General features: G+C 50.8%; 7 protein-coding genes across 7 annotated transcripts; 3 read left to right on the top strand and 4 right to left on the bottom strand.

The window, feature by feature from the left end:
* Nucleotides 1–4,395: 4,395 nt before the first annotated feature.
* Nucleotides 4,396–5,370, bottom strand: UCRPA7_8829 (putative nucleoside-diphosphate-sugar epimerase family protein; the record flags this gene model as incomplete). The annotated part of the gene is made up of 1 exon (XM_007921339.1): nt 4,396–5,370. One exon carries the CDS (start codon nt 5,368–5,370, stop codon nt 4,396–4,398), a length of 975 nt encoding a protein of 324 aa, XP_007919530.1.
* Nucleotides 5,371–6,406: 1,036 nt separating this feature from the next.
* UCRPA7_8828 (putative aerobactin siderophore biosynthesis protein iucb protein) lies at nt 6,407–7,951 on the bottom strand (the record flags this gene model as incomplete). The annotated part of the gene is made up of 1 exon (XM_007921338.1): nt 6,407–7,951. The coding sequence occupies one exon, from the start codon at nt 7,949–7,951 to the stop codon at nt 6,407–6,409; it is 1,545 nt and encodes a 514-aa protein (XP_007919529.1).
* Nucleotides 7,952–10,438: 2,487 nt separating this feature from the next.
* On the top strand, nt 10,439–11,065 carry UCRPA7_8827 (putative catechol dioxygenase protein; the record flags this gene model as incomplete). The annotated part of the gene is made up of 2 exons (XM_007921337.1): nt 10,439–10,599; nt 10,651–11,065. The coding sequence occupies 2 exons, from the start codon at nt 10,439–10,441 to the stop codon at nt 11,063–11,065; spliced, it is 576 nt and encodes a 191-aa protein (XP_007919528.1).
* Nucleotides 11,066–11,640: 575 nt separating this feature from the next.
* UCRPA7_8826 (putative nad dependent epimerase dehydratase family protein) lies at nt 11,641–12,435 on the bottom strand (the record flags this gene model as incomplete). The annotated part of the gene is made up of 1 exon (XM_007921336.1): nt 11,641–12,435. One exon carries the CDS (start codon nt 12,433–12,435, stop codon nt 11,641–11,643), a length of 795 nt encoding a protein of 264 aa, XP_007919527.1.
* A 260-nt stretch (nt 12,436–12,695) lies between these two features.
* UCRPA7_8825 (putative amidohydrolase family protein) lies at nt 12,696–13,788 on the bottom strand (the record flags this gene model as incomplete). The annotated part of the gene is made up of 2 exons (XM_007921335.1): nt 12,696–13,413; nt 13,487–13,788. 2 exons carry the CDS (start codon nt 13,786–13,788, stop codon nt 12,696–12,698), a joined length of 1,020 nt encoding a protein of 339 aa, XP_007919526.1.
* Nucleotides 13,789–17,126: 3,338 nt separating this feature from the next.
* On the top strand, nt 17,127–18,906 carry UCRPA7_8824 (putative umta methyltransferase family protein; the record flags this gene model as incomplete). Its single annotated transcript, XM_007921334.1, has 7 exons — nt 17,127–17,270; nt 17,341–17,381; nt 17,455–17,508; nt 17,655–17,699; nt 17,808–17,944; nt 18,211–18,524; nt 18,676–18,906. The coding sequence occupies 7 exons, from the start codon at nt 17,127–17,129 to the stop codon at nt 18,904–18,906; spliced, it is 966 nt and encodes a 321-aa protein (XP_007919525.1).
* Nucleotides 18,907–22,393: 3,487 nt separating this feature from the next.
* UCRPA7_8823 (hypothetical protein) lies at nt 22,394–23,358 on the top strand (the record flags this gene model as incomplete). Its single annotated transcript, XM_007921333.1, has 3 exons — nt 22,394–22,575; nt 22,635–22,833; nt 23,182–23,358. The coding sequence occupies 3 exons, from the start codon at nt 22,394–22,396 to the stop codon at nt 23,356–23,358; spliced, it is 558 nt and encodes a 185-aa protein (XP_007919524.1).
* Nucleotides 23,359–24,079: the final 721 nt, after the last annotated feature.

The following is a 24,079-nucleotide window of genomic DNA, read 5'->3' as shown; positions in this document are numbered from 1 at the left end:
CACGAGAATGATTCATCTTAGTACGGCTCGGATTTTAGTTACGGGTGTACTAATCATGAGTTGAATGAAATCTGCAACAGTCATAGACATTATTTTGCTGTGTTTGTTAAGGTTCAGATGACGATTGTAGGTGGGGCAAACAATACCCGTAACAAAATTGGAAATATCGTCAATACACGGTCTATTACACGGACACGTTGGGGAGTTGTGATACTAATTATTGTGGCCGAAAAGACAACAGTTGTAAAGACTTACCGCATATTCTAATGTTTGCCATCGAGAAAGTTATGGCTCTGCATGCCTTGAATGACTATAATCTGTTACGAACTTATTATAAGTCTGAGTTGTGATCAGGAACATTTTTCGATTTCAAACCAAGGAGAGTGAATGCCTATCCTTGAGTGCTTCAAAAATCAACACTGCCATGACTTGTATTTCATGATAACCGACAGATTGCCAAGGATTCTTTTGAAACCAGAACAGTAGCCGGTGCAAGTCATATGCAAGTCAAATATCATGTGCAAGTCAAATATACTTAAGCAACCTCGGTACTTCCATTTGGACTTTGATGAGAGCAATAAAGTAACAGCTGTACTGCTAGACAGTTTCTTGTTGATCAGCCTACGAGCATCAGGCTGAGAGCCAATATGAATTATACTGTTGAGTTGTTTCAATCTCTGAGACAACTTAGATCAAGTATTCCATAATTGTACCTTATCTTGACAATGAGGCGAACAGCATAGGCTCTTATTGATTTGAATTCTCAAGTCAGTGATATCTGATTTCTTATCTTAGGGGTAGATGTCGTAGTTGACTATCGCCTCGATGCTTTGTCAGTTTGACTTCTCAATATGGTAGTCGGCCGCTCTTTTTCTTTCTCGCTCTCTTTCCTGCTGAGGTATGATGCCACATATGGTCTCAGCTCTGAATCTAGATACTGAATTAGACTCAGTATGTCCCATCTACCGACCGCCAATGATAGGTAATTTCAGGCATATAATCTGATCCAGGCAACTAATATTAGGCTATACAACTTGTTGAGGCAGCGGTTCGCTTTAGTTAAGGAACAAAAAGAAGGTGTTTATATCGCTCACGCAATGGGTGGTGGTTTGTATGCACCGTCACCTATATGCAGGCGACCTGTCGTAAAGTGACTGGTTTGATGGCTGGTTGCTTTCTATACTCATACCGAGTTTGCATGTAGGAGCGGGCCATGAAGTAGCGATATATTTCTATTCGAGAAGCCCTTGTACTGATACCTTTAGTCCTCGAGGAATCTAGCAAGTCAGACCGCTCACGCGTCCTGCAACTCGTTTGTTAATTATAGCAATCATTTGGATGGCATTTGCCAAGAAGTACAACTAGGTTGAGTCAAACAGTGCAGGGTATCTATGAAGTTGCTGAGAGTATTGGATAGTCTTCCAGCTGTTCAGCATTCTATACGACTTTCTGAAGATAGCATGTGCTCGGTGACAACTCTACAAGGCGTTCTCATCAATAATTAGCCGCAAAAATGAATCTATACAATCGTTTTACCCTATATCGCTGCCTGTCCCGACATGCAGATGCCTTTAACATATCGGACAATTACTTACGCGTTCGCCTTTCAAAAGCCACGAGCTTCTCATGCACCCAAGACGCAGAATCACACCGTGTCACCTGCATGGGAGGTCGACAAACGTCTTTAACTGGCGGCTTCTATTTCAAATCAGCCACACACATCTCGCTCCCAATTATTTTCACGCTGCAATGTAGAGCGCTTGTCGCTTACTGTGCGTCTATCACCATCCATCAGCAATTTCACTCTCCAATTGCAATGAAACCGAAGATAGCATATCTGCAACGGACACACTGTAAGCTTCAGGGAGCGCGACCTGTACCAGTCGTCACCGGGGGAAAAGGGGCCGTCACAAAGGCATTACTGCATACTACGACTGACCCGCAGGGACCTTTCCCATCATAGGCAGGTCGCCCCCAGTCGCGATGTGCCGGAGGATTTGCAAGACTGGCCTCTCGACCAGTCCCAGTGAGTTTTATCTCGGTGCCTACAGACTCCCCCACCCTGGAGCAGGGAGCGTCGTTTCGGCCTTGGGATGGTCTTCTCCCAAACCGCAGCCAATTTCGTCGGACATATGCCACGATGCTGGGTGTATGCAACGCAACTACTACTAGGTATGCATTACCTTGCTTCCAGGACCAAGAGGGAGGGACATATGTAAGCAGCATGGCGCGGAGATTGAAAGTCCCGAGACGCCAATCCATTTTATTGTCGCAACTTTCTATTAATTGATTGAACCGTTGGATTGGGGTCGGGCTGACGAGAACGTTACCACCGTCTCGACCCTTGCCAGGGTTGGCACTGGGACCACTCCTTCGTCGTGGACAACCGAGACAACTGTTGTAACTACGAACGCCACGGGAAGCAGTCAGAACTCAATTCTCCCCTCCACCAGCGGAAGCGGGCACGGTTGGCAAGCGCGCTTGTTAGTAGGGGAGGGAGGGCATACACAGGGGGCATCCTGTGGTATGCTCAAGTTAGTAAGGTGTACGAGCCAGCCCAACCCAGTGAGCACACACCCTGAACGTCCTATAACGACACCAAGGATGCTCATCCTCAGACCTCGCATACCGCCCAATTGACGCAGGCCAATGTCCCAACAGCTAAGCGATGCGACTTTGAATCCTTCGCATTGCTAACTTGTTAATGGCTTAGAGCCGCCCGTCCGCCTGGCAGGCCCTGTCCTGTCAGGGCTGGTGCGATGCCGTGTGTGAGAGATGGTCCTGGCTTTTTGGATCTAGGGAACGGCTCTCCGAAGGATCATGTGTGGGCATCTTAGTGAACGATGATGGAGCGCTATTCCCCACTGGCCTAGTTCACCCTACACTAGCGATGTCCACCTTCCACGGAGATGCCCAAACATACGGCATGCCAATCCTTGCTGAAGGAACGCATGCTGGACCCTTCGGTGATGAGTTGCTCGCCCGGAGCCGAAACACACCGTAGGATCATCCCAAGACATCAAGTTAAGAAGGCAGTGTTGCTGTCTTACTCTGTCATTTTCATCATGTTCTCAAAACTTATCATGCACGTTGCCAGACTGACTCGTCATCAGCTATTATTAGAGACTGTACAATTGATAGAAGAGATCCAATCGATACACTTGACCTCGAGTTGCGCCAAGTTGACGGCGTCGTCACTTACAAGATTGTGGTTGTGACTAGTTGATGGGATGGTCCTTGCAGAATCAAACTAGCTCCTTACTCCAAACACCTAATCGGTGGGGTCCGTACTTTTGTTATCGAGTTGTGGAGAGTCTTCAGGATAGTTATTCCCACCATGCCGGCCGACCGTTCATAATTACCATCCTAGGAACAAATGAATCGCCTTGCTGCGGTTGGGTGGTTTTGAGCCGAATCCTTGTTGCATCATGATGATAATGTCCACAGCCCTATGGCACTGCCAGAGGACTATGCCAAGTTCAGTGGCTGTTTACCGCCATGCAGGAGACCATCATGACTCGTGAATCCTATCGTCCTGCATAGCTAATCCTGCGGTGCGATTGTACTTTGGAGACTTCTGGGTACTTTGTCGTCTGTATCGTGAAGTACTCTGCAAAATCTTGGAAGCCTAGGCTAAGACGCCTTGCAGGGCAGGAGGATTGAGCCTTATGGACGATACCGTAGGTATTCGGTCCGGGGCATGGCTATACTCACCCCTTTTCCGACGAGCATAGACTACCACGATAGACACTATACGAGAGATCATATCATATCAGCTTTTACACATGATTTGAAATACAGCCCGGTTCCCAGTCAGCCGCTCTTGCCTAGGCAAATGGCCAAGGTTGACGCCATCATCATTCATGAGGATTCATCTATGGATCTAGAGTGATCCCTCGAGACGGAGAGGACATCCGTAGGACACGGACAAGGACCTTGGCAAAGAACCACCTGCCGTTCTTCGTAAGATGGGCAGCATCTAGCTAGTCTAATGTCAAAGCACCAAAAAATGCCGAATACGAGGCATGTTAATGATTGTATACTTTGTAGGAATGGAGCAGATAGATCATCTGGGACGGCACTTTCGCCGGCATAACATCCGATCGGCCTCGGAGGTGAACATCTTGGACTGCCGAAATATTTGACATTGAGAATAACCATCCAAACGAAAATCGTGATAGACAGTAGAGAATAAAGATATTTTGTCACCATGTGATTGACATGGCACCTGAAGCTATATCGATGAGTTCGCGTTTATGTCTGTATATGCCAAGTTACGAATGAGTGATGAACGACCCTCCGAGACACCATCCGAGACCTCCACTCCACTTCACAGTGTGGACATATGCTACAACATGTTGCATCAACTGCTCCCTCCTCCTGGCCTCCTCTCTCTCACTTCTTGATCTCGTCCTTCCAGCCACTACTCTCCCTCAACCACGCCTCAAAGTCTTGCAACGAGCTCTCCTCCCTCCGCAGCGCCTCAATATCCGCCCCATAACCCTCGCTCTCAAACCACGCAAACATCCTCCCGACCTCACCAACAGCCCACATCAATCCCCGGCCCAACACCCCCCACGTGCTCGGCAGCTCCTTGCCCACCACCCGCCGGAACGTCGCCTGCGCTTCAGCCAGCGTCATCTCGTCACCCGCGAGACTGACCGCCCGCCCGGCCCAACGTTCCGGCTGCGCCAGCGCCCGCGCCGCAAAAAGCCCGATGTCCCGCGTCCCGACGAACTGCAGCTTCCTGTCCGGCGCCAGCGCGGTGCTCCACATGGCCGTGAACAGCGCGCAGAACATGCCCGGGTTCATGTTGTCCAGGAACGCGGCCGGGCGCAAGACCGTCCACGTCGGCGTCCGGCCGTCCTCGCCCTCGCCCTCGCCCTCGGCCTCGGCAGCCGGCAGCCCGTCCCGCAGGTGCAGCTCGACGGCGTGCTTCTCGTAGAAGTGCTTGATGCCCGTCGGGTTCGCCCAGCTGGCGGGCTCGCCGCCGCGGTCGACGCTGCTGAACACGACGTGCCGCACGCCATGGCGCGCCGCGGCGTCGACGAACGGCACCGCCTGCTCGGTCTCGCTCTGCTTCCCCGGCGCGGTGTACAGGAAGACCGCGGCGATGGAGCCTCTAGGCCGGGAGGCGAAGAACGCGGCCGGGTCGAGCAGGTCGCCCTCCACGAGCGTCACAGAGTCCGGGTGCGCCTCGGCCAGGGCCTTGGCTTTGGCGGAGGCGGAGGCGATGCTGCGCGTCATCGCGAGGATGTGTACCGGCGCTGAGCCCGGCGGCGGCGGGCTGAGCAGGGCGGATATGACGGCCTGTCCCTGCTTGCCGGTTGCGCCGACGACGAGCACGTTGCGCTTGCTTGTGCTGCTCATGATGAGTGGGTGGGTGAGCGAGTATGCGATACAGGTACGACCCCGTGACGGAACGGAGCTGCTTGCTCGTGTCACCGTCTCACGGCTCACAACGGCCGGCTGGCTCGTCCGTGTAAGTCGGTCGCTTGATACGGGCGCCCTGTATTAGCGCCGGAGAGCTGTGAGATTAGGTGCTGACAGCCGATCTGATCTGTGCCAACACTAAGCGACTGACGCCACACACACTGGAGATGGATAGACTTACAGCAGCAGTAGATGACCCGAGTGCTTGGTGACTTTGAAATTCTCTGTAAACGAAGAGCTGGTGGTGAGTTTTTTTTTTTAAAGACATGTGGAATGTGAGCGGCTGTGATTCACTTATATCGCCTTGTCTCGAATAATATCCATGACGTGCGGCATACGCCTTGCTCTCCAACAAACGGCCGTCTTATTGCTTCTCCCCCACCAAATGTCCGGAGCTTCAGCGCTTAGATAATCGGCCAGTGCGCTCCGGAGCGCGAGGTGCGCCGAAGGCCGACCTGTTGTCATCTGTTCTGAAGGCAGCAGAGAGCTTTTCGTAGTCTTTTCCCTTTCAGTTTCGTTCGAACAATGTCCTTATGATCTGGTGAGATGAATACTAGTCAATTGGATTGTATTTGCCTCTTTCTCTCTCTTTCTGCTGTTGCGGGATCGCTTACAAGACGGTCTCCAACTCTGCTGCGCAAGTGAGATCTACGAAACCAAAACCAATTCAAACCCAAGAGTCCTCCTCCATCTAGAGCTAGTCCCCTCCTGTTATGCCCTCCCATAAGCCATACATCAAGTCCGTTACTCATTCAATCGTCATACAAAGTGGATAATAGATCTAGAGCCATTCTCCGTCTCCTGTGGCACATATCCCTCTGCCAACCTCCGTCCTCCCAATTACTACAATGATGGTCCGTCCCAGCACTCGCGTCTCAGTCGTCCAAACCACGCCTGCTTATGCGGAAATGCAATCTCTCTTTGCTTCGAGAAGCCCGCGAACTGAAGATGCTGAATAAATCTGCGCCATGTGTTAGCTAGCCATCAAGCTATCATCATATGCTTGGAGAAACACCCACCTTGCGTTATCGACCCGAGGCTCCATGCAGACTGTCATCGTCCGGTAGTCAGTCGTGAGAATCCAGTGCACTAGGCTGGTCAGCCAGCTCTGCACGCGCCCCCGCGCCCACTCCTCGCCGATGAAGACGTGCACGCCCCTGTCCCAGTCCGTCACCTCGGACCCGACATACGTGCCTAGGATATCCTCCTTGGCCCAATAGATCTCGAAATACCCAAACGGCACGCCGTCCCACATGCCAATGGCGGGGAAGCTATGTCTCGAGGACAGGGCTGAGGTCAGGAAGGTGGGCACGTAGGAGCCCCAGAACTTGGATACCCTGGGGTTTGACAGCCACATTTGTAGCAGGCCGGTATCGTTTAGGGTTGATAGGTGCATGTTTGTAGGCGGCTTTGGTCCTACGGGTCCGAGATAGGGAACGGGGTTGGGGCTTGCGCTGGCGACCCGGAAGGATAGATATTGACCCACACTGGGAACGAAGCGCGTGTAGAACACCTCTCCCATTCGAGGTGGTTTGGGCCGTACAGGATGCCGGATGCCATTTGTGATGGTGTACTGTAGCGGAGGGGGAGGATAGTATGTAGGCAAGTGTGATGTTGAAAAAAATGGACCAATTGGGAAACTTGGCACGGTGATGAGAGTCTGCGGTGGTGGTGCCCCGGGTAGGTCAGAACCGAGCTGGATCTGGCTGCTTTGAGGCGTAGAGCTGTGGTGAGAGTGCGCGTGCGGGCTCTCGTTGAGCATGGGGCTGCCGGGCCGTGAGGATGCCGGTGATCCAGGATAAGAACCAGTCTTAGGATTGGGCTGTAGTGTGAATAGGAACAGTCGCCCTGGGGTCTGCCAGAACATCTGCCTCGACACATACATCTGTGTCCAGCCGTCTTCCTTATCGCCCAGGCTCGTGCCCACCGCCGAGTCGAGTGTCGTGATAAGCCCCATGCGCTCCAACTTCGGTATCAGGTTCTTGCCGCGCAGCACGCCGTCCCTCTTGATGTTGATGCGCCACTCGCCCCGCGGCTTGCCATTCTGTGGTGTCAGGCTCGAGGACTCGGTCGGGGGCAGCATCGTGGACGGGGCAGGCTGGTGGAAGTACCAGTAGAGGGTGATCCACAGCATCATGGCGATCTGACGCGTGGGCGAGGTAGCGGGTTTGAACTCGTTGGACGACGGATTGGAGATCGAGGAGATGAAGAGGTTGTCGTTCTGGAGCGTCGGCTTGGAGAAGGAGTGGATGTGAGTCTTGCGGGTGGGCTTCAGCCCCGGACTGCTGGAGGGTGAGCCATCGCCATCGACAGCGACAGCGACCAGGTCGGGGGATTGAGGGTCCTCGCCTTCGTCTTCGGTGTGGAGGACGATGGTCCATCCAATGGGGAAGGCATTGGCGTGTGTGCTGAGCTCGTGGCTCTTGAAGAAGAGGCCGGCGAAGACGGGGGTGACGGTGAAGTTCTGCCCGTCGGGCAGGTGGATGATGGAAGGGCCCATTGAGGGGTGCTTCGTCATGGAGGCGGAGGCGGAGGCGAAGTAGGCGGAAGTGAAGAGGAGGAGCTGTGGTACCTGTCGAAGTCGAAGCTGGAGCTGAAGAAGCCGGACGATGAGCTATCGGAAGTGAAGAGTCGGCCGATCACAAACGTCATCTGAGACAGGAAGGTCGCGATGGTAAGAGAGCTAGAGCTTGGGATGGGAAGAAAGCTGAAGAGAGAATCAGGAAACGCGGGGTACAGCCAGCGAGCAAGCAAGAAGCAAGAATCAAGCAGCAAGCAGCCCAGCCCACAAGTCGCGTGTGCCCCTGGACCCAGAAAGTTCTTAAATAGGGTAGAGAGAAGATCGAGAGTCGCAGAGACCAGACCGGACTTAGTTCGAGGTGTAAAGGTGGCTGGATTGGATCATGCAAAAATGTCAGTCGCCCAACCCCAACCGTCCCTTTTAGTCTTTTAGTCTCTGAGTAGATACCGACGTCTCTACCCAGGTCAGGTAGCTAGTCCAGGCACTCCCGCCCGCGTCGCACGCCGAATTGCCGATCGACTGGGGAAGAAGGACTCCTTTCTGTCGATCGAGATGGATGGTCGGCCTTCTAGAAACGCTCTAGAATCTAGAACGTGCGCCTGACACACGCCTGACAGGACGGGGCAAGGCGAAGGGGGGAGAAGCCTTGCGTGCGCGTGCGCGTGTCTTTGCCGAAAAGTTGGGTGATTTCGGAGGTGGAGAGATTTGGCTGCTTGGTGACGGAGGTGAGTGAGGGGCACATCACATAGCAAAGCAAGCAAAAGCCGGAGATGGCCTGCAAATGTGGGGTGAATGCTACATGTACTGCATAGCACAGCACGGCGTTGGCCTGAGCTCAGCTTCCCGTCCCGAGATCAACTAACATTAACTGAGTGGGGTGAGGTGTCATCACCAGCTCTCAACTCTGAACACCCTTGAGCTCCAGCAGCAGGGTGCACACGGCAGTCCGAGCTGTTCCCTTCCTTGGGAGTAATGTTAGTGTTGAGCTCTCCGTGCTGCAGTGCAATGGTGGCACGACAGCTCAGCACTAACACTTTACTCTTACGATGAAAATATGCACACAATCTGCCAAAAAGTAACGCCACCCATTGCCAGCCCTCAAAAATGGGCTGACAGCTGACCTAATAAATTACTTCACATAGGATCCCTAGGTAGGTTAAGGGCAACTAGCTCCGGTTGTCGTCGGAGTCCCCGCAAACTCGCCTGTGTCTCTTGCCGCCCTGTTGTGTTGGTCCAATATGTGAATATCTGTCAGAGAGACCGGCTTCTCTTCTGCCTCGGTACCCCAGGCAGTTGAATCATCTCTGTTAAAGCCAGTGTTATGTTGAATTGTACAGACAATGATCAATAGTCCGGTATTCTTTGCAACCACTGGATGAATAGGAAACCTCGCTCGAGAGACGAGGGATTATCCTAGAGTAACGACCATCTCAATAGGTGCTTGTCGTAAGCACCAGGCTGAACCTCAAGTGAGCTATGTAGAGTGCTGCTGTTGCCCTTGTGGCATTGAGCTTATTCCTGTAAGGTAGTCCCGATATACAAACGATGAGATATGGATATTAGAAAGCCCATCTTACCTTCGTAGAGTTCAGCGGGGGGAACTGGAAGCGCGACTAAGGAGCGACGCGTTCTTGACTGCGGGATCGAGCTTCCCAAGCCCCCCTACAGTAGCTAAGTATGCCTGGAAAAGGAAGGCTGTGGTTTTCTCCAAGTCCACATCCACTTGTCGCTCTGTCGCTGTGGACCCATTCTTTATGTCTGCAAGTAAAGCCACAATTGAACCCTCAATGGCCTTCAGTGCAGCAGCAGTTTCTGTTTCTTTCAGTGGAATGGGAAAATATGGGAAGTCATGTTCTGCCTTGAAATGCACGTTGCTCCTCTTTTGCCGAATTTCTACAGGCAAAGAGTCGGTATCAATGAGAAACTGATCACAAATCTGACCCAGTATCTTCTGTGACTCTGCTATTGAGGAGTATGATGAATCCATGTTAATCGCTACTGTTATGCCGTCGAAAGACACATCACAGATATGTTGTTTTAAATTGGAAGCCGTTTGTCGTGGGGGAAGGATGTTCGCTTGGCATGTGTGGATACCCTCTTCCCATCTAGCCTTCAGTAGGGGCGGTCCGAGTCCTCATCCCCATCATCGGCTAACGCACTACTGGCCTTCCTCCAGCTTCATTAGTCGTGAGACTAGGAAGAGGATCCGTTCAGATGGAGAACGACTTACGAATCCAGAGCCTTCCAATGGCCACCCGACGAGCATGGGACCTCTTAGTTCGGGTTTCCCAAGCCCGTCTTGCCTTTGTCTTCCTTGAGATGTCAAATCCCTCGAAGACTACTTGAAAATTCGCTACAATGGCTGCTGAGACGTCGTCAAGCATGGCTATCAATGGTGCAATGAAACCCCATTATGATCCGAATTTCACAGACACAGTGATCAATGCTACTGGACCAAATGCAAGCCCACGCCTGCGCACAATCATGACAAGTTTGATACGTCACCTCCATGATTTCGCTCGTGAAACCGACCTCACCATGGATGAGTGGGCACAGGGTGTACAGATGATCAACCAGGCCGGTCAAATGAGCAACGACCGACGAAACGAAGGACAGCTGATGTGTGACGTGTTGGGTCTCGAGTCGTGAGTGACCACATCTGAACTGATTGTGTATCGACTTCTAACGCTCTGAAGACTTGTTGACGAGATTACCAACAAAATGCTTGTCGGGGCTGACTACGAGGCTACCAAGACCGCTATTCTGGGACCTTTCTTTCGACATGACACTCCTCCTACTCGAAACGACAGCACTATAATCAAGACCATGCCTTCAGATGGCGAGGTTGTTTTTATGCACGGCATTGTCCAAGACGCCGCCACAGGCGCTCCTATTCCCGGCATCATTGTCGACATCTGGCAATGTAGCACCAATGGTCTTTACGAACAGCAGGATCCAGACCAAGCCGAGTTCAACCTCCGCGGCAAGTTCACGACGGACGCAAATGGATACTATGGACTTTATTGCCTTCGCCCTGTTCCATATCCTGTGCCAGATGACGGTAAGAAGGACACCCTGGGTTGTGGAGAAGTCGACGAGGATCGTCACTAACAACTCACATCCGCGTAGGCCCAGCTGGCAAACTTCTGCAGCTCTTGGATCGTCATCCATGGCGCCCTGCGCACATTCATATCATAGTAAGAATCTTGTACACAGGTAGCAGAACAAGGTCGTCCTGACATGAATGCAGGCTGGAAATCCTAATTACACCCCACTCACTACGCAGATTTTCGACAAAAAGAGCAAGTATTTAGTCGACGACTCGGTTTTCGCGGTGAAGGACGACTTGGTAGTAGACTTCAAGCCCCTGAAGGACAATTCAAACGCCACCTTGGAGCTAGAGTATAACATATCTCTCGTGGCCAAGAAAGAAGAGTAAAACTAAGGACATGTTATTTATGGTGGCAAAGCACACTTTTTGGTTCAAATTCACAAAATATCAAATATTAACCGTCTATTTTTTGAGTCGCAGATAACATCGAATTTAATTTTCATTCTCGCCCTGCATAGAATGAAATCTTTGTATGTGAATAGAAGCATGCTTTAGGCATGAGGAGAATTAGGCCAGATCAATCACTGGACTGCATTCAAGCAAACTCGCCTTGCACGACATTTGATTGCATTGCTCAAATCCAGCCGCCATCAACCACAATGCTCTGGTTAGTAAACCCCCCACTATCGTCAGCAATGAGCCATAGGGCCGTTCTAGCGATATCATCAGGCTGGAGCAGTCGTTTGATAGCTTGGCGGCCAAGTACAAGAGCCTTATACTCTGGCGTGTGCACATCTCGCTTCTCCCTCTCTGTGGCGATAGATCCGGGCATTATACTGTTGACTCTGACTCCTTCAGGACCAAATTCATGCGCTAAGGTCCTCGTCAGCCCTACAACTGCAGCTTTACATGTGGTGTAAGCGAGTGCGCCTGTCGCTGGAATTGCCCACGAGATGCTGCCCATGTTGACCACCGACGCCGCTCCCGTGGCCAGAAGGCCAGGCATCAGCGCCTGCGTGAGGAAGAATTGATGGCGCAAATTCACGTTGAAACTCGCCTCCCAGTCCTCTGGAGTGATATCCATGGTTGGCTTTTTCTCTCCCTTAGCAGTTCCTGCGGCGTTGTTGATCAAACCATCGACCTTAGGGTGGTCAGCGAGGATCTTGGCAGCCACTGGTTTCAGAGCACCATCAATATCTGTGAGATCGCACTGATAAAACGCCGGCCGGTGAGGTGCTCCAAGACCGAGGACTCGCTGGATGAGGTCGGTCGCGGCTTGAGCTGCAATGTCAAGGAAAATGACTTGCGATCCTTGCATGGCAAAGTGCTCGACCATGGAAGCGCCAATGCCCATCGCACCACCCGAGATCACCACAACCCGGCCCTCTAGGCTGGGATAAGTTGCATATCTACCCCGAAATGACATCATTCAAGATGAGGCTCTCATGCTGATATTTTCTTAAGAACACGAGTAGGAGAACAAATCACTTAGCCCGGTGCGGGGATGGAAGCTTAAAAGCGGGCACGATAAAGATATCGCGATCTTAGTCAGCTAGACGGGGGCACAACGTTACACGAAATTACCATTGGCTGCAGCTACTGGGGTACTCAACATTGTGTGGATCGGGCATTATCAGCCTCTTGTAACTTGGTAGAAGAGTAGAGTGCTCTATAAACTCATTATATTTTCTAAATGACCTTAGCATTTGAGTCCTTGTACTCGCCCAACTTGAACAAAGCCTTGGCATTCTCTCGTCCAATCTTAGCACGATCCCTCGTGCTCATCTCGGCATTATCGAACCAATCACACGCGTCATTGAAATGCTCAAAGGGATAGTCGACGGAGAATAGGATGCGGTCCGAACCGACCTCGTTGACGCAGAAATTGAGCGTCGTAGAGGAGAAGTGGCCCGAGGTTGTGATCCAGATATTTTCGTTGAAGTACTCGCGGATCGTCTTCTTGCAGTCCAGTCCTAACAGCTTCTTACGATCTTCAAACCAGTGGTTGATGCGCCACATGTCAAATGGAATGTGCTCACCCAGGTGGCCGAGGATGATTTGTAGCTCGGGGTTGCGGTCAAATACCCCGTTGGTGACCATACCCAGAACGTGGAGACTGACGCCATGGGCAAAGGAGAGAGGCGGGCCAATTAGCCACTGGCGATCTTTCCACAGCTTCTCAAAGACGACGCCGGTCGGGTTGCGTGGGTGCAAATAGAAAGGTACTGAGAGCTCGACACATGTCTTCCAAAAGATATCCCACTCAGGGCTGTCGTAGAAGATAAGCGTCTCTCCATCAGAGCCCGCACGTTGTGTGTCGTTGACAAGGGCTCCCTTAAAGCCGTACTTGGTTACGCATCGACGTAGTTCTTCCGCTGCTTCGGTTGGGTCGTGCATTGAAAGCGTTCTATGATACTCAAGACACGTTAGATACTTTCAATATCATCCGACAACATGAACTACAAGATCTGATAACTTACGCGAATGCTCCCAGCCTATCCGGGAATGGCTTAATCTGTTCAGCAACATAGTCATTGATCTCAACGGCAAGTGCCTGAGCATCCTTTGCGTCGTAGATGTCTTGAACACCTGGTGCTGTGTATGATACGATTGTGTAGCCAACACCGTGCTTGTCAGCATGCTTGAGCCGTATGTCCGTCAGGTCTTGGATCTCCTGGACATGCTCCTCTGGATCGGTACTGAACATCCCTGCCCACCATCTTGTCTTCTCTTCCAGTCGAGGAAGGGCGAAGGCCTCTTCAAGAATGACTTTCCCGAGCATCGTGACTGGTACCAGTTCAACGGACTCTTTCGTTTCGAGTCTAGGTACACTAATCTCTTTTCAGGTAGTGTAACGGGGAATAAATCTAAAGTAATATTGAAAGAGGAGGCGTGCAAGAAGATTGCTCAACACCTCATGCGGCATGATATAGCCCAAGACGGTGCAATACCCGCACAACACCGAGTTTCGAAGCTCGTATCGGTCGAGAACGGATAACGGCTACTGGTATCTGCTTCTGGATTCTTGATGTCACGGATAGCCACCAGAGAGATCGGACCGTATACCGTAGCTGACCCGTATGGTAATCGCTAGACTAGGTTGGTTCTTCTACTTCATTAGCTTGCCGATTATCGCCTCAGGGGTTTTTGTTTGGTTCTTTGCACATTCCCTTGACGTCCAGATTTACCAACCGTGCATGCACTTACACCAAGTACACCAATGATGCTAGTTGCTAGTGTCCCCGCAAACTACCCCAGGTAGCGCTCCGGGGGAGGAGTTCTAGGAGGTAATCTACCCAATGGAGAGCTGTTGTAGAGCTGGAGTGCTAAGTGGTCCACTGTAAAACCCCCACAAAGCCTGCCATCAAGACGCTAGGGAAATGCACCCCAATCGGGGTCTACTCGGCTAACACACTTCACCCCGTGTCCGGCTGATGCACTGATCGGCTCAGTACTGTACGGAGGACAATGCGGAAGTAGGCCCCAGCTTGGAACAGATGTCCATGTTCTAGCCGACAAGCTTAGACTCAGGACACGATCTCCATATCATATGTGTACTGATACAAGCGGGGGCTTTGAAACAGGTCATCGGGTAAGAAGAAAGCAACACACTATTCAGAATAAACGCCAGACAAACCCTACGTAATATTAGTAATACGTCATTAGCCATGCCGTTGATCCAGGTCAACAATAAGGAGCTCTATTACACATGGTCCTCACCGAATAAGGCCCAGAGGCACCAGTCGGGGCTCACCTTGCTTTTCATCCACGGCCTAGGCTCGTCAAGCTCGTTTTACGCTACCGTTATTCCCACTCTGCTGAGCGCAGGATTTTCATGTCTTGCTCTTGACACAAACGGTATGTAGACTGATTTATCCTAGGTTGCACTTTTAGCTGAGCTAGATACGTGACTTAGGTAGCGGGCTATCGAGATTCACCAACGAACAACAGAGTACAGCTTCCATCGCACAAGATGTGAGCCAGGTTCTATCGAGCCTACACATTGAGGCAGACCGCACGATTGTGGTGGGTCACTCAATGGGATGCATCATCGCCAGCGAGCTAGCTTGCCTTCGCATGCTCGCAGGTGTTGTTCTCATCGGGGCCATCAACCCAACTCCGAAATATGGCGAAGTGTTTAGTAAAAGAATCCAGATTGTGCAGACCCGTAAGTCAGCTGAAACTTTAAGAGAGAGTGCCGGTTTAAGCAGGATTTGCTGACAGTCATTTCTTCAAGAGGGCATGGAAGCTATGGCGGATACAATTCCAATGGCGGCTACGGGATCCAAGTCAAACTCAGTTCATCACGCTTTCATCCGAGCTCTTTTATTATCGCAGAGCCCAGAAGGCTATGTCTCGCTTTGCCGAACTATCATCTCGGCGAAGACACCGTATTACTCCAAGATTAACTGCCCGGTGTTGTTCATAGCTGGAGCAGAAGACCAAACAGCCACTCTAAGTGACACAAGAGATATTATGGCCAGGTATGCCCATATTTCATTTAGGCCTTTGGATAGAGTCATTATTCATTTATTTACAATACTAATTTAAAACCTTTAGCCTCGGGACTGCTGCATCTTCTGTACGTCTTGAGATCCTTGAAGCAGTTGGCCATTGGCATTGCATCGAAGCAGCTGCTGAAGTCGGCAGACTCCTTGTACAGTTTGCACAAGGAGAGAGAGATGTTCGCTCGCCGGAATCTAGTAAATGGCACGTCAGTTACACTTGACGGCATGGAATTGATCGTCTGCTAGGAGCCCGACCGGCATTTGCTTGAGTGGTAACCCCACGGATGGGCTATTTCCGATCAAAGATTGGGGCTCCGGTCATATCAAATTATATAACATAACACCCAGCCAAGGTAATAGAACTAGAGACTAAAAGACGCACTTGTCAAGAATATCTTTCATTTTCTCGTGCCGAGCCAACTTCGCCTACATCGTCCAATTCAACTCACCCTCATCGTCATTGTTTAATAGCTTCGTCATTAACGCATATATCTGTATCATCTTCTAAATTTAACTTGTAGGGCTTGTTTGATACTATAGGGGACCTGGGAATTACGGCTCTCTAAAGTTGAGATGGTTGTTAGATGGTTGATTGAATTTGAATGCTACCTCACCTATAAAACTGCACGTTATCACTGGCACGTTCGCCACCATAATTCTCGTACAACTCGCGAACTAATTGCTTGTCGGTGGTTTGAAAGTGGTGTCAAACTAATGTCGTTGCTAGACGAACTGGTTTCGGGATATTGGTGAGCTTAGTCCCTACATATAAATTGTACGCTGTGTTATGTCGCTTATATACTTAAGGATCTCCGAGGATAAAGATGTTATAAGTGTCTTTAGTAATCATAATAAGTACTTTTGTGAAAGATATGGACTCCCATCATACGTTAAGGCAGATATCATGGCCAACAAGATCATCATTAGGGAAGGCGGGTTGAATTGGGGTGGTGTAAACCTTGGTGACAAGGCTGGTGTTCAGTTCTACCCCAAGCGTCGACTTAGTTGTTTTACCTACTCTTGATAGCGCAACTTAGGTGCTTCCATTCGACGCCTGATGTGATAACTGATGGGATCGAAGATGCAATTATTAAACTGTGCACTTGCTCTCTTCTTTTTTATGGTTCTTTTAAATAACATAGTTGCTGCTGCTTTCGATTTGTTGCCTTTACGTGGTGTCCGACTCTTTTTTTTTATTGCCATGACCTCTTTCTATCGGATGGAAGGTGTAACAATTGGCATCTGTCTATTGCATCAATGATACGCCTTCAGACTCACACCTGGTGCATGTGCACCCTCTCACGCCATTTCATAAGTCCCCCAATCACAGTCAAGACATCGGATGCAGCAATGCAATTCCGAAGGCTGTTGGTGGTGTGGTGGGGGTGTGGTTTGGCCTGAGAAAGAAAGGTCTGGTTCCAATTTAGGAAACTATTAAGTATCAAGCAGGGGTGTGCATTGGTTGGTTGATTTGATGCATCCAAGTCGGACCTGAGGAAGCCAACTCCGTTAACCGAGCCGCTATCTTCAGCCAACGACAGGTATCATGAATTCCATTTCACTCATCCAACCCCTTCTCCGCTTCTGACTGAGAACAAACTTTTCAGAGAATATGGCTGAAGAATCCGCTCAAGGACCCGCTCCGGAGCATCGTCAGGGAGAGGCTGTGGGTGAGGTTGGAGTTGAAGCTGCAGAATCGCCGAGATCAGCACCGCAAACACAGGGAACTACAATCCAGGGTCCTGTGCAGGTGGACGTGAGTCTGTCGTTCGCCCCTCGGATGATCTGTAATTTGTGGGGCCTGACTTGACGTTTCTCGTCTATAGGATGCTGTAGATGACGCCGACGATCCTGGCTATGCTGGCTCGTAAGTCATGTCCCTTGGTCTAGCCAGGCGGCATACTTTATGTAAAACTGCAAGGATCTGACCTTTTCCACAGCGAGGGATCTGCTAGCTATCTCACATCCTTGGGCTCAAGTGTTCTACACTACAAGTAGGTTATACACCAGTGCCGTTGGGAACGCAGCAGACGTTCTAACTGTCAACGTGTGATCTACGTGTAGATACGAGGTTCGCTGAGTACCGAGGCCGTTTGCGCAAGTGTGGATAATATCCGCTTCACTGCTGACGATGCCCCAGAACGGCCGCCGTTACCATGCATTTCGAGAAGGCGCATACCTCATGGTAGGTCGTGTCACAGTCACTTGAAGATGCGATGGGCAAAGTAGGATAGGCTATCTCTTGTACAAATGCTAATGTATGTTTTCATAGCCTAATGATGACGACGAACAGGACCGGATGGACTTGGGACATCACGTATATCGCCTGCTGCTCGGAGGAGAACTCTATCTTGCCCCAATCAAAGAAAGTCCTCACCGAGTTCTCGACTTGGGCACCGGCACCGGTATCTGGGCAATGGACTTTGCAGAGTTAGTCCCACTTCCTCCACCGCCGGCAAGACATGTCACTCAGTCAACCAACTTCCCTCTTGTTGAGACTGTTACTCACCATGCGGAATATCATTAGTGACCATCCGTCTGCGGAAGTCCTCGGGACTGACTTGAGTCCCATACAGCCCAAGTGGTATGTAGAAGAAGCCCATGCTAGGAGGTCTGGTTTCTCTCTTATCCTAGTCGCGCTCACCTAGACAGGACTCCACCCAATTGCATTTTTGAGGTCGATGACTTCGAATCAGAATGGACCCACCGTAAACCTTTCGACTACATCCACGCCCGGGAACTAGGAGGGTGCATATCCAACGACGAGAAGCTCTTCAGGCAAGCTTTCGAGCATCTAGCCCAAGGAGGATACTTCGAGCTTCAAGCTACCCGGCCAGGCCGTTTTCTCTCCGACGACGGCACGGCCGAGCTGGCCACCGATGCTCAGTTTTGGATGACCACCATCTGCGAGGGTGCGGGCCGATTCGGCAAGCCCCTGGACAACGCGCACGAGTGGGTAGAGAAGCTGAGGAGTGTGGGATTCGTGGATGTCCAGGAAGAAATTCGCAAGGTTCGTTCATCATGATTTTTCTCTTCCCACCAACTAGGCCCTCTATTCCTTTGCCTGATTCAGGACTGAGGCGCCTTACATGATGGCGGCGTCTCCTTAAACCTGCCTGCCTTCTGGGAGTTTCAATGCTCAAAGAATTCTGTCGAAACAGGTACCCATTGGCTCTTGGCCAAAAGACCCGACGCTTAAAGAGATTGGAAAAGTTCAAGCTTTCCAAGAGTCTCAACTAATTGAATCCTACACACCCGGTATCTTCTCCCGCGTGCTTGGTTGGGGAGAGACGGAAATACAGGTGCTCATCTCCAAGGTGAAGAGAGATCTGAAGAACCCTGCATTCCATCTCTATCTTCCAGTCTACTTTGTATGGGGCAGAAAACCCTGAGCCGAGCAATGCTCAGACAGAGATCCATACCTAGCATGCATGAATTATAAAGCATGACAGGGTCCACTGGGGTGCGATGGAGGAAGCGTGGCCAGTCATCTGGCAGCTATGCAGCGCCACTTGCCTCACTTCACTGTATTCACTTCACGAGTTCCCAATGACAGCCAATCGTATAGCATCCAAGACAAGTAAGAGCCAAATATCAAATATCAATCACCGAACGTCTCGTGCGTACGCGGCCGGCCGCCCGGTAGGTAGTTTGCCAGTGATCCCTTTTGGTTGTGATGTGGGGTAGCTCCTGGCAATCTAGTCTGCCGTCCAAACGTCATGCACACACGGAAGACCCTACAGTTTCTTCATCACGATTGTTCCTCGCTCGCTCTGTCTCCGTGTACCTCGTGCATTGATGAGAAAATTAGGTGCAGTTGCGAGGGGTGTCATGGGCTAGGCATCGCGTCGACGCCTAGCTTTCTGCCTTGATTCATTACAATTGATCCATTCACCAAGGGCATGAAAGCCTATCTAATCGACTACTCAAATACGAATTCCTGTCGTCGCCAATCCGATTAGTCGGGGCGGGATATATCAAGGCCTGGTCGAAATATGGCGCCGGCAGGGGTTGGCCGTTGACACAGTCGGCGATGTGGCGCGCGAGGTCGGAGTGGGCGAGGAGTTAGAGCATAAGCGGCGCGTAGTCGATCATCTTGCCGGCGAGACTTTGGGCTGTGAGGTTCTAGTCGGTGGGAAACGACAACGACTTCGCGACGACGGTGTTTGATGACATTCGCTACGTCGGCGGAAGCCGCTGCTGCTTTGAAGAGGCATCGATGCCGTCACGAGAATTTCGGCCATGACGCTCGAGGGCGGGTTTGCGAATCGATTGGTAGATGAAGTAACCAGACCGAGGCAGGGCCACCCTGAATGCGCGGGTATTGCCAACAACGCGCGTTGCAGCCGGTGAAGTCCATCGTAGTGCGAGAGTGCCCGATCACGCCGCGCTAACGATGCCTCTTGATGCAACTACCCGTCCTATAGTTCATTACCAGCTTCCTCGGGCGATGTTGTCGCGTTTTCGGCTTTCATTAGCGGCTGGCACTGTGGCAGAGTTGAGCATACTCTCGTCATTAGGAAGCTCAAGGTCCAATTCGCCGACTAAAGTTCCTTTGCGTTCTACTCAAGAGAGGCTGGTCCACGCTCTGCCTTGTTCCCGATGCCTACGAAATTCGCTGCAACATGGCGCTCTTGGTCCTACCGACCTATCGGAAGACGCCGTCATCGAGAACTTCCTAGACAACGAGTTGCTGTTGCTTGTACAGGTCATCGTTTCGCTTGATCGGGTTCAACGATCGGCTACGGACCGAGTGACATGTCGCTGCTTGTGAAACTGGTCACGAGCGTCTTGGAAGGGTTGTATGGAGAGGTGATGTCGCGCCTGATGTTGCCGTTCAAGTCGTGTCAGGCAACCTACAGAACAGGAAGCCAGCTCGAATGACCGGCGCCGATAGCCTCGGGAATGTAACGTTCGGCCCATGAGATGAGGAACGAATGGACCAGAGCGAGGGCAAGGGAGGGGTGCTGGTTGTTTAGCGCATTGTTGTTCGGCTATGTCTTCATCATCGACACTGTTATTCAAATCTGTTTGTGTGTTTATCGTACGAAATGACAGTGTTGTTTTGGGAACGCTAGAAATCGGAATGGGGCGGACCTGTGGATGGGGTAATCCGTTACCTAATTGCGGGAACTCCACACCTCACTCCTCAGGGCAAAACACAAATTGTCTTGATTTTGGAGCTTTCGCGAAGAGTTTCTCTCTCAACCCTTCCCCCGTCTCATTTGGAGTTCAACGTCGTCAAGCGATCAAAATATTGCAGTAATTGTTCAGGAAGTCTACTTTCAGGGGACTAGGTTACTCCAAGCGGGGAGTCAAATAGCTCATTGACCTCAAGGCGCGACTCTCGCCCCCACTATCATAACATCGTCCATCCTATTATCTGTATCTGCCCGAGAAGTTGCTGTAATATGATAAGACTTTCCGGTCCTCAGATAACACGCTTTAGGAACGCTTCGAGAATGGCATTCTACCGTGCTGAGATTCGCCACGGGGGGGCAGGATGCACTCTGCTGTCACCACACTCTAGCGTAACATGGACGGCGCGTGGGAACCTCGTTGAGTTAACGCCACGACTGACATTGGCGATGACTAGAAGCGCAGGTGGCGTGTAACTAGCCATCAAGGTCTGAACGTAAGCTCTTCAGTTGTGTTTACTGTTTTGAATGCCGCAATAGCGAGTTGTAAGTTTCAAATTTTGCTCTATTTAGCAAGCAGTCATTCAAATTCGACTTCTGTTTCTGTGCTTCATCTCCACAGCATAGAGGTCTCATTCACATTGTCTGTGGCGAGTACAATCAGATACCCCTTCCTGATCCGCCGTAGTTGCAACCATGGCGTGTTTCTTAGATTCCATGAGCTCAACCCAAGCTATGACAGAAATGGTGTCCAAAGCGACTGAATTCTAGGTTGCCTTGGCATGGATATTGATGTTGGCCTGGGCTTTTGGTACTGCCTGCTCCCCAACATCCACCATTGTGGTGCATCCAACCGATACTTGAGTTGCTTGGGATACTCCAGGCGTGACGTGCAGTCCGCCAAATAGCACATCTGCACATCCTTGAAAAGGATAACACGAATCTTCCGCCGAATATCGAGAGTATGGTGCAGAGTTGTGGGATAAGAGTCTATCACGAGATATTCATTCATGCCTTGTACCGTGACTGAAGCTAATGTCACCACCGCCATCCACTAATGTGGTCGACAGAGTGTGCTGGCGACTTTTTCGGCGGTCATGTCCTACGTCTTGCGAAGAATGATACCCTCGATGTGGTAAATGAGCCGACTGGGCTAGGCGACGGCAGTGGTAGGTTGTCGGAATATCATACGGTTGCTGCTGGCAGAGCTGTGAGCGCGAGGATTGCCTTTCCAAATTAGGAAATCTCAAGCAATGAATAGCTTCGATCAACTGTTACCCTTATTTTAGGTGCCGGTGTGCTTGGAGGGAGCGCGGTCAGGTCTGTGTGGGCGTGAGTATCTAGGTAGCCTTTGTTTGCATCGATCAAAAGGAGAAAGAGCGAGAAGAGCTACCCAAGCGTCTAATCGTTCCTTCCTCATTTCTCCATCTCTGTGGCCCATAAATCGAATGTCGTCTTAAGCAGCAAAGTATCTCATTTTGGATCGTCTTCGGATTTTCACAGGTCAACCATTCGAGCGCTACATGCTTCCTTCACGATTCCCCAACCTTAGACCTTGTCACATTTTGACGAATCTGCCGTCTGGCAAGCATTCCCGTCACTCGTACACCCAACCCCGACGATGGAATACGGCTCATGGTGGCTCCAGCAGCAGCTGCGCAACAAGGAGCCACCGACTTGGTGCCCAGAGTTTACTCCAGGTCAGAAGATCACGATGAGGGAGCTATCCAACGACGTACTCATGGAGATCCTCGATCACTGCGCCATCAATGACATGCGCCATATGTCTATGGTCAGCATGTTATTCCGCGCGCTCTGTATCCCGAAGCTGTTCCAAGCCGTGTCGATTGGGAACCGTGACACTCACCCCCACAAGGCCATCATGAGCTTGATGGTGTCCAAGGACCTCCTCCCGGCCATAAGGTGATTGCCTACTCCATTTTATCCGTCTCTTACACTTATCTCTAAACTCTCGCTTCAAGATCCGTATCCTTCGGCTCGATCTATCATCGACCCGAGAAAGATGCGCCTAGCGCCGAAGATGTCGCAGCCGCAATGTTCCAGCTCCTCGCCGCCGTGCCGAAGCTGATTGAGGTCAAGTGGAGCATTGTCCCAGACATCGATCGAGTCATTCCTGCTCTCGAGAAACTTGTCGCAAAAGATGCAACTTTCGTACAGCGAGTTCGCAGCCTTGGCATTCCTCCGCATGCACCAGTGTCTCACGTTCTTTCTGGCCACTTTCCCAACTTAGTAACTCTCGATATGCCAGTGGCTAAATCAGCCTTGCGAACACCGGGCTTGCAAGCCCTCAGATCCTTGAAGAGCTTAAGAGCACTTGCACTTGACCACGAATACTCGGAGGGCGGTTGGCGTCCGCGTGACATCCAGTCTCTGTTAGACCTGATACCTGATATTGAATGCCTGGTTCTCAGAGGGGAGTTAAAGAATACAAGGGTGTCTGTAGGTCTCACACTACGCCTTGTGAGTCCCCTGCGGCACTAAAGCTGAAGGCTAACTCGTGACGCCCAGGACCTCATTGACACATTCGCCGATTTCCCCAAGCTAAAGCGTCTAGCTCTTCCCTCCCACCAGGTCGTTCATCCTCATCCAAGATTTCAGGATGACCGGCTTCTTGACGAGATTGAGTTCCTCAAGGAGAATCATCCACTCAATGAAGACGAGAAACCAATGGCGAGCTCTTTTTAGCCTGTGTCCCGAGTTGGAGTGCATCATTTTCTACGTCAGCAGCATCACTCAGCAGATGTATGTTCCTGGTTTCGATGAAGACGAAGACATGATCATTGCTGTATCGGTGGAGGATTTGTACAGCAGTTTCGAGAATTTCAAAGCAAGTCCAGACTATTGGGATGGCGAACTCCCAGCAGTGTTCTGATACCGAGCATACGCGAGGCTGTTATACCACGATCACAAATCGACATTTGCTCATTGTCACGTCAAGAGGCCCCGTTATAACAATTGCAAGCTGCTTCGCTATGGAATATGAGGGACAGGCCATGTCTTCCCAGCTGTCTCCCCGGCATTTCCCAGAATTGCCACACACAGACAGGAGAGACCAGAATCCGACATGTGTATACAGAGGCGCAATTAGTAGTAATAATCAATGAACAAAGGACTATAAACAGTGCCAAACATGTGCTTTCCAGGATTCGTGATGACAAGTTGTCAATCTGGCAATCATCGGCCAAAACAGTCCATTGACAACGCACTATCAGTGAAGCTATTCTACATTGCCATCAAACGTGATGTGCATTTAAGTCGTTCTTATCCGTCTTTGAGTTTTTCGTGTCGTATGACGTACATTTCCTTGTCTCTAGGAGAAATATCAGCTTCTTTCTTTCCCAGCGCCGGCAACATCTCAACCACCCCTTCACATAGCGGACTTAATCCCGCGAGATCTTTCAAAACA

This window comes from Phaeoacremonium minimum (genome assembly GCF_000392275.1).
Source record: "Phaeoacremonium minimum UCRPA7 unplaced genomic scaffold PA7_03_scaffold_610, whole genome shotgun sequence".
NCBI classification, from domain to species: Eukaryota; Fungi; Ascomycota; class Sordariomycetes; order Togniniales; family Togniniaceae; genus Phaeoacremonium; species Phaeoacremonium minimum.
The sequence above is the reverse complement of the archived record's forward strand: the minus strand, read 5'-3'. Positions and strand labels throughout refer to the sequence as shown.